General features: G+C 45.3%; 1 protein-coding gene across 2 annotated transcripts in view; it reads right to left on the reverse strand.

The window, feature by feature from the left end:
• Usp12 (ubiquitin specific peptidase 12) overlaps positions 1 to 10,005 on the reverse strand; it is a 54,025-nt gene extending 44,020 nt beyond the window's left edge. The window contains exon 1 of one of the 2 annotated variants that reach the window (XM_028779817.1): positions 9,908 to 10,005. In XM_028779817.1, the coding sequence (XP_028635650.1) occupies positions 9,908 to 9,955 (48 nt within the window). In that variant the 5' untranslated portion in view covers positions 9,956 to 10,005. The remainder of the gene's footprint in view (positions 1 to 9,907) is intronic. The other variant, XM_028779818.1, reaches the window with a different exon arrangement.
• Between the last annotated feature and the right edge of the window lie 172 nt (positions 10,006 to 10,177).

Here is a 10,177-nt window from a genome sequence, read left to right on the forward strand (position 1 = left end):
AGCACAGGTGCTAGACCCATCCTACATAGGCCGGTGCTACAGTCCTCAGAACACACTATGGTAACAGAAAAGCAAAGCCTGACCCCCATCCCCGCCCGTGTCCACGCTCTAATCCTCAGGGCATGTAAATATGTGTTACAGGGCAAGGGGAAATTAAGGTTGCATAAGGGCTTAAAGTTGCTAAAATCAAATGGCCTTGGTTTGGAGATTATCCTGGATTATCCAGATGGGCTCCCCCCTTGGCCCCCCCCCCCCGCCCAGTGTCAGTGACTGACAGGAAATCAGTATCTGAGGGATGTTAAGAGTGACCAGACACTGCTGACCTAAAGACACAGGAGAAACTGAGGCCAGGAAACATGGAAACCCTTTAAGGTAAAAAAGGAAAAAAAAAAAAAAAAAGCTGGGCTCCCCAGACCCTCTCAAAGAATAATCTTTCTAACATCCATTTCAAAGTTCTGCCCTCCAGAAGTGCACAAAACCGCTTGCTATGAGCATACAGATGTGGCGAGAACTGTGCTGTTATAGGAGCCACTGGAGATTAATGTACAAACAAATGGTTTGGTCTGTTGTAAACATTACATATTGAAACAAATGCACTCTAGTATTCTTAAAATGTGAAAATTAAAGTACTAGGTTCATCTTTCTGAATTACATATTTAAGAATCTCAAGTAGCTTTTTTTAAACAAACAGGTTTAATAAATATGTGACTTCAAAATGATTGTTTTAAAAAATAGACGTGTGCAGGGTGTGGTGGCACACCCCTTTAATCTTAGCACTTGGGAGGAAGAGGCAGGTGGATCTCTGTGATGAGGAAGGCCTAGTCTACACAGCGAGTTCTAGAAGAGCTAAGACTATGTAGAGAAACCTTGCCTCCAAAAAATAAAGGAGGAGAAGAAAAGGAGGAGGAGCTGGGCAGTGGTGGCGCACACCTTTACTCCCAGCACTTGGGAGGCAGAGACAGGCAGATTTCTCAGTTTGAGGCCAGCCTGGTCTACAGAGTGAGTTCCAGGACAGCCAGGGCTACACAGAGAAACCATGTTTCGGAAAAAAACAAAAAAACAAAAACAAAAAAAAGAAAAAAGAAAAAAAAGAAAAGGAGGAGGAAGGAAGTCAGGAAGGGAAGTAGGCAGGCAGGAGGTTTGCAGTGTACATACTCAAGGACGGTCTTGTAGTTCACTGAATCTGCACTGGAGCCTCTGTGTTCATTCACACACCTGATTATGTTAGAAGTGTTCAACTTTTTAAAAAACTATTTTACATTAAACTATTTCACATCCATAAAAACATGAAGCATGTCACAAACTTGCACCATATCTCTGCCCAGTGACAGTGCTAATCTTCATAAAGCAAAGCCAACAACAACAAATCCTTGCAATATCAGCAAAGGAAAGAACACAAGCAAAGCATTGGGGCTGGAAAGGTTGCTCTTCTAGGGGACCTAGTGCCATCCTGGAACCCATATGGCAGCTCACAACCATTTGTAACTCTAGTCTGGGGGAGTGTGTCTAATGCTGTCTTCTAGCCCACATGGGTACTGCATGTATGTGGTTCACAGATAAACAGTCACACACTTAAACAACTTATTAAACATTTTAAAAGTCTAGAAAAAAAGAAAACTTCTTCAAAGTCATAACGAGTAGACAACAGGCTAAGATACTCACCCACAACGCAGAATATTCATTCTACAAAGTGTCCCAGTGTAAACACACTTTCTACTCCTAAGAAGGCTTTATCCTCTCCTGGCCCCTAAGACTTCCTTTATGGCTTACCTGACCCACACAGGCACTTCTAACTTGAAAGAATTATTCAAGTTCTCTTTCCAGATACCCTTGGAAGAGCCCAGAGGACCAATACTGTACACATTAACCCAACTTACTTCTACAACTTCATACCTTTTTAAAAATGTTACTAGCATTTAGACTTTGCAGACATCGGAAGTTAACTGCTCTTAGGCTGGAGCTATAGCTCGATTAGTAAGGTGCTTGCCTAGCATTCGAAAAGTCCTGGGTTCAAGCCTCAATACCACATAAAACCCCGCATGGACTCCCAGACTGTAGGTCTAGCACTCAAGAGGAAGACACAAAAGGATCAGAAGTTCAGAAAGATGCCAGCAAGATGGCTCAGGGAGTTCAGACACTTGCTGCAGAGCCTGACCACCTAACCTCAATCCCCCAAACACAGAAGAACTAAGTCTAAAAGGCTGTTCTCTGACCTCCACACGTGTACCATGACATGTGTTCATGTATACAAATATATAAACTTTTTTTTAATAAAAAAAAAATAGTAAGTGCAAAGGTCATCCTCAGCTACCAAATTCCAGGTAAGGTAGGGATGCAGAAGAACCTACTTTAAAAAAAAAAAAAAAAAAGGTGCAGGGCACAGTGGCCCATACCTTTGATTCCAGCACTCAGGAGGCAGAGGCAGGTGGATCTCTGTGAGGCCAGTCTTATCTACAGGTTGAGTCCAGGATGGTTAGGGGTACACAGAGAGACCTTGTCTTGAAAAACTAAGAGGTTAACTGTTTTCCTGTATCAGCAAAAGAACTAAGCTACAGTACCTTACCATAAAGGTGTCTAGCACCTCAGCCAGTCAGCTCACATACACTGGACCATCAACAATCTAGGTTTTCAGTTTTCCCCTAAAACAGGGTCTGAGTCCATGGCCTGTTGCTGAAGCTCACAATCCTCCTGCCTCAGCCTCCCAGGTGCTGTAATTATAGGCCCACAGTACCACACTCCACTTCAGTCTTGATAGTTTTCTTCCAAAACAAAATCTTTAAATCATGCCTACCTCCTTCTATACAAACTCTGTGTATATTAAACAGTCATCTATATGAATTCTATGCATGTTAAACACTCAGATCTTTCAAGTATTTCCCACAACACTGATTATGAGTATTCAAATGAGTGGCCCATATTCATATCTTAGGACTTAATTATGTTTTTTCCAATACCTCAAAGTAACATATAGGTATTTAAATAATCTTCAACCCAAGAGACAAGGTATCTACTAACATGTGTATTCCAAAGCAACAAAACAGGGCTCTAGAGAGGATGAACAACCAGGCAGCTCAGTGTGAGGTATAGCCTGAGGTTACAGCTGGAGAACACGTTGGAGGAAGGCTGAAGCTAGCTGAAACAGACATGCCTGTTCTGATTCAAGGGTGGTGTTCTATCATATTTAGAATATGATAATAAAGTGAAGGCTGGCTATTGGGGTGGCAAAGCATAGGTTTAGCATGTGCTTAGCATATACAAATCACTGGGGTTCAACCCTCAACCTGGGAAAAAAGTAAACATCACTCTAGTCTCCTCACAGTGCTCTCAAGCCGTCTGACCCACTAAGATAGGCTGGGGTGCTATGAATCAGTCAGTCACTGCTGTTCCCAGGCAAAACAAAGTAGTTCCCAAACTACTCAAACCAGAAGAAGATAATCGATTTCATTCTTAGCTTTAATGTTATAATTTAATTTAAATATAAGTGAGTGTCCTCAGAGGCAGCTGCTGCTAATAACTAATGATGGATGAACTGGTAAGTTCGGACTTCCATGTAGTATTTGCTGGGCTATGAGACTCACCAGGGCAACAGAAACATCTTAAACCGCAGCCCCCGCTTGGGGAAGCAGCATGAGCAGTGCACCCCTCCAAGCGCATGGCAGGTTGTTTAGTCTAAGAAGTCATTGTCTAAAGACATGCTCAGTTAGGGAATACATGTGGACCCTTAAATAAGGAAACCAATCCACGTGCATGCTTTTCTTTCTAATAGTACAGACAAAAATGGTGTCCAAACTGAGAAAGCCAGATGTGGGGGTGCAGAGCTGTGACCCTACACGTCCAGCTCCCAGGAGCGGAGACACATTGATCAGACTCGAAGCATCTAAAGGGCTATACACCAAGACCCTATCTCAAAGGCCAAAACCAGAGCAACAGAAAAGTGTCAAGGATGCAGCTTAGTAGTGGAGTGTGTGCCTACCACATATAAGATCCAGACGCTGGGGGCTAGTAAATAGCTATTTGGATTAGTCTGATGGTACTGAAATCATTATCTGCACTGAAGAAGGGGAAAAAATGTGTATTTACTATGGGCTGTAATTTTGCATAAATTTTGCAACACTAAAAGATGCTAGGAAAATTAAACAAGACTGTTGGCACAGACAGCATCACCACATCAGTTACAACTTCTCAAGACCTCAATTTTAGATCTAAAAGGAAACAATGCAATGCTTACCAAAAACTGTCTAATTTGGGCCAGCGAGATGGTCCTGTATGTAAAGGTGCTTGTCATCCAGCCTGACAATCCAAGTTCAATCCCGAGAACAACCCACCTACACGAGGGACATGCTTACATGTGTATCAGGTACACACACAAATGATAATTTTTTTAATTAAAAGAAATGTCTGACTCGATCCTTGTATTCATAGACAACAACAACAAAAAAAGTTCAGAATTATAAGAAAACTTTTCCCTTACACACACACCCCTAAATGTCAAAATCGGGGCTCAAATTTACCACTTTTATTATAGCATGATGCAGAATAAAATACATAGTAAAACAGCCCACTGAGTTTCTGGAAGTGACTACTGAAAGAGAAACGCCCCCGCCCCCAATGTGGTTAAATCTCAGAGTTTCTAGAGTCTTTCCTGAGATGGTAAGCTGCAGAAGTAGAATAAACATTACTTTGCAGACAGGAAAACAGGAATGTGGTCAGGGACCAGGAAACAGCCTCATTTACAGTGGCTTGATCAAAATCATAGAATTAACAACAACAAAAACAAAACAAAACAAAAAAACCAAAAAGCCTGAGTGAAAGCAGTTGACATGTAGTGATTCAGTGGCAGAAACTAACAGAGTGGATCAGGACTGGGTAGTAATTAACCAACTCAGGATCTCCTGTAGTAAAAAGTTATCGAGAGGTGGAAGGAGACATCAGAAAGGCCACATGGTAAGGCCGCCTTACATACCCCAGTGAGCTATTGTACTGCAGGTTCAGCAAAGCACCTTTACTTGTGGTAAGTGTCCGAGACCAGCAAAAGCCTGTGTCTTAATTTCATGCCTAGTAACTCTATCACTTTACCTTCTAATACAGCAGGGTTGTCAGAGTATGGGTCACAACCCCCACAGACGTCATATATTGGGTTACCCAAATATCAGATATTTACATTACAATTCATAACAGTAGCAAAATTACAGTTATGATGCAGCAATAAAATAATTCTATGGGTGAGAATCACTACAGCATGAGAAACTGTATTAAAGGTCTCAGCATCAGGAAGGTGATGAGAACCACTGTTCTGATCCCATAAACACACAACTGGTCACCTAATTACCTACCCCGTGACCCAGTCATCTTGCCAAATTATCTTTTTTTTTTTTTTTGCCAAATTATTTTAAAATATTCAACTCTCCATGCTTATTGGTCACTCCTGAAACGACCATGATAGTGACTGATGGGACACACTAAACTGTCACCTAGAGCCTGGCTTGGAGAGCAGGTCAGAAAACATGCTTATGGAATACACAGCCCAACGCTCAGCTTCTTCACTTGAGTCTCCACTCCATGATCCCATAACTGAACTAGGGACAGCTGTGACAAACTGGGCAAGCTTCAAGAATCTGTGGATGAACAACCACCCAAAATTAATTCCAAAACCAAACACCAGGCTTCATTAGAAAGCTCCAGGCATGGGCTGGAGAGATGGCTCAGTGGTTAAGAGCACTGACTGCTCTTCCAGAGGTCCTGAGTTCAATTCCCAGCAACCACATGGTGGCTCACAACCATCTGTAATGTGATCCAATGCCCTCTTCTGGTGTGTCTGAGGAAAACTACAGTGTATTCATATACATAAAAAAAAAAAAGTGGATGGTGTCATCTGAGGAATACGGCACCCAAGTTCTATCCTCTGCCTCCACATAAATGAATTTTGATTTGGGATCAGGATAGAACATCTAAGAGTTTCTTAAATGTCCCTAAATATCCTTCTGGCATTTCACACGACATGTTTAATGGGAAGCAGTTTCTCACCATAGGCATAAAATCAAAATATCAATCCTGATGACTGCAGAAAGAAGTATACCAAGAATGGTGGAGCCCACCTTTAATCTCAGCCATCAATCAATCGGTAGATGGAGGCAGAAGTCTCAGGAGACCTCCAAACACAGAAAGGAGTTAGGAGGGGTAGGGGCAGAGGACAGGAAGCCAAGGCAGTAACCCCTCATTTCTCCACATACCTTCAAATAAAGTAGAAGTTTTAAGGCTGTGCCTTAAAACATCATTCCTTTTCTGGAATGATGCTAACTAAGCTGCATGCCCACACACGCACACTAACCCAGCAGCCACAAAGCAGGAGGAAAGGGCAAAATAGCCAGCTTTACCTGAGACTGCTTCAATAAGTGGTTTAAAGTTTTCACTTCAGAGTCCAGTTCTACCTACAGTACAACCTAGCACCTACCTTGTGGCTTTGACTTCACTCACACCTACACACACCTACAACACACACCCCTCCCTGCCTGGCAAGCAGCCAAGCCAGTGCCCTCTCATGCTGAGAAGCCGCTCACCTCCTTGTTTCTGCTCTGTCCAATCCCCCTTCCCAGAAAGTCTTTCCCAACTAGGACTCCCACAACCAGAGACAGTGGCCAGCTTCAGCCAGTGCTGCATCTAAAGAACTCCCAGTGGGCAGCACTTGTCTCCAGAAGACATACTGGAACACCTGGATTAGCCATGGGATGCTGCTGACTTCCAACCAGAGTCGCACGCGCGCCCGAGCACTCGTGCTAATAGTGGAGAGTATGTAAATTTTTCTGGAGGCACATTCACAATAGTCTGAAGACAGTCCAGGCTACAACACCAAGACAAACACATCTCACTAATTTTCACACAAAAGCAGAAAAGCAGTGATCTAAATCAGGCATAGCTGAAGACTAATTTTTAATCTATTTCATCCAATAAAGCTACTCCAGGTTTGCTCTGTACCTCATTTTGACAAGTGAATAAATTATGTAAACTTCTGTATTTACAGAATAAAATTTCAATTCATCTAAGTGTTTCTCTAAATGTTTCCATAGCTGCTGACACTCTGATGCATCCATTTCTAAGTCCAGGTCCCCGTCCCTCCACTGTTCCACAGGCTCACTCAGCCTTACCTCTACTTCAAACTCAACTTCTGTGAGTAAATGAAGAACTTTTTCCATTGTATAATGTTAATGTTCCAATCAAATGCAGAAATAAACGATACGTTTTTCACTTTAAAACCCTCACAGTTTGGTGTGATGGTGCATGCCTGATATCTCAGTGGCTGGGAAGTGGAGGCAGGAGAATCATGAGTTCAAGGCCAGCCACCACTACATACCAAACTCAAACCCAGCCTGACCTACAGATGATCCTGTTTCAAAACAACAGCAAAGATGGAAATCAAACAAACAAACAAACCCCTCATAAACTAATAAAAGATAAGGGGGAACATATAGAGCACAGTATACCTAAGATCACAAAAATCCCGTGTAACTGTATAAGGCAAATGGGTAGGGTGTTGTTCTGCTCAGGTGGCCTACTTAAGAGTATTACTTACTCACTGGACAGTTCACATTCCGAGCAAAACAGAACCTACAGACACAGCAGGACCTTTGCTGTTTCGGATTTTCACTTTCATTAATTCTCAAAAGACGGGCAGCAACCTTCCTTACACTCAAAACTGCCAATCACTCTGATGATGCACACACAGCACCTACTCCGGGAAGGTAGTGGGACTTACTCAAGTAGGTACACAGACTCGCCCAATCTTAATAGCACCTTTGTGACAATCTCACTTTGGCCAGGCATGGATGTCTATGCATTTGCCAAAAAGCATACATACACCATGTGCAATTACTGCACCTGGGCAGAAGCCCTAAGGAGAGTGAGCTTGGGAGTGGCCATTCTTGACAGCAGCATCTCACTGGATAGACAACCCTGGCAGGGCTCTGTCCTCTGCCGCTCTTTTCTGAGGTTGTTTTGTGGAGGTTGTTTTTTTTTTTTTTTGGGGGGGGGGTGTTTGGTTGGTTTTGGAAACAGGGTTTCTCTGTGTCGTCCTGGCTGTCCTGGAACTCACTCTGTAGACCAGCTGGCTTCACACTCAGAGATCAGCTTGTCTCTGTCTTGAGAGCGCCACCACCACGCCCTTTGTCGCTCTTACTTGATTATGCTACATTATTACATACGTGAGTATCGTCTCCCTCAAGTTGAATGTAAACACATGAAAGTAAGCACTATCTTCGGATAGGGAGGAGCAGTTCTTTTGAGACAAGGTCTTAGATACACTTGCCTGGAACTTTTGATCTTTCTGCATCCAAAGTCCTGGGCTTCTAGAAGCATGCTGTAAAAAGCCTTGCTGTGGGAACGGTCTAGATCACTGTACCCCCAGTTCCAGTCAGCTGGTGCTAAATGTATACTTGACAAAACAGAGTGAATGAACAGTCTACAGGAATCACATCACTCCTGAAACCCTAGACTTTGTCAATGAACCATGACCCCAAAATATGTGGAGCTCAGCAATCTGGCAAAATTATCACTATAAAAGATTCGATTATCCCGTGTGGCATGTCTAAAAATAATTAGCACAACCAATCCCAGAAACTGTTAATACAGTACCTTTCTCAACACCAGGAAAGAACAATTAGCCACGTGGGAAAATGGAACCTTCAGTGATTCCATAATCTTATGACTTTATTGATGCTGTGGATTTTAAGTCCACCAATTCCACCCCTTTTTTTTATACTGTTCCACAGAATGTAGCCGAGAATCTACTTTTCCTCCTGACTCTCCACTCCTTAAACACACACAACCACAGATCACTTGCAGGTGGAAGATGATTTGGAGAATCTCCTAGATACAACCCAAACCACAAAAATGGAACTGAAGGTCTTTGGTAATGTAACTCCAGACCCACATTGCAAAGAGTAACTTTTTTCATTGATTCATAAATTGCAACCTCTACGTCGAAGTTCATAAAGGAGGTAATGAATTTGCCACATCACGTGGGAAACCGTGGTGCTTCTGGCAAAGCACAAAAACGTGTGGAGAACCCACCCGCGTTTTGCTTTTTTCGGGGGGGGGGGGTCCGTGTACTTCAACCCCACATAGCGGCATCTGCTCTATTAAAGTAAACAAATGACAGGAAAACAAATGCAGCTTTTCAAGATTAACACAGATTCCCAGAGACATGGCTGCCATCTGGATGGACACAGGTTGGAAGACGCAAGAGTTCCTTTCTCCAAAGAGAGTTGAAAATAAGAGAACATTTCAGCAACACTCTTAAAAGTTTCCATCTTCACACGCCCCCTTCCCGAACCCGGGCCCCGGGGCTCCACCTAACCCGAGGAGGAACTCTGCCAGGACTTCCGTCCTCCGGTAGGATCTAGACCCTTCCTTCCTGCCGTAGACCCCCGCCCTGCCCCGTGCAGGGTCCCAAGGAAATGCCGCGTCCCTACCCCTGGTCCAATCCTCTGGCTCCCCGGTACCAGTCCTCAGTTTAAAGTCCCGGCTCCTGCCCCCGGTCTCTAGTCCTCAGGCCCCAACCTCAGTTCCCACCTCGAGTCCCCAAGTTCCCAGCCCCAGTTTGCAACACTTACCCTCAACCCCATCCCTGAGCCCCCAGGTCCTAGTCCCCAGTCCCCAGCCACAGTCCCCGAGGCCCCGGTGCCCAGACCCAGACCCCAAGTTCCTGGTCCTCAGCTGCGACCCCTGGTCAGTACCCAAACCCCGAGCCCCGGTCGGTCAGAACCCCAGTGGCCCGGCCCCGCCTGCCGTGTCCAGCACGCCTTCCACACGGCCATTCGGCCCCGCGCCCCGTCCGCTCGCACTCCAACAGGCCCGCGGGCGGCGCCTCGAAGGCGGGGACCCGCCGCCCGGGCCGCGCTGCCGCCGCACCTACCATGGTACAGATGGAGGCGAATTTGGAGACTGTCATTAGGATTTCCATCCGCCCGGCGCCATCTTCCAGACAGTCGCGGCGGGCGGGGGACGCGGGGAGCCGGGCCGCCCGCTCGCCTCGCAGCCCGCGGCCGCACCCGGAGCTGCCGCGGACCCACGCTTCTAGCCTGCTGGGCCGCCGCTGCCGTCGTCGCCGCGGGCGCTGAGGCTTCCTCTGGCCCAGCCCCCGCCCGCCGGCGTCCCGCCCGCCCGCCCCCGGCTCCGCCCCGGC

Source organism: Grammomys surdaster, unplaced genomic scaffold (genome assembly GCF_004785775.1).
Source record: "Grammomys surdaster isolate TR1022 unplaced genomic scaffold, NIH_TR_1.0 362, whole genome shotgun sequence".
In the NCBI taxonomy this organism is placed as follows: Eukaryota; Metazoa; Chordata; class Mammalia; order Rodentia; family Muridae; genus Grammomys; species Grammomys surdaster.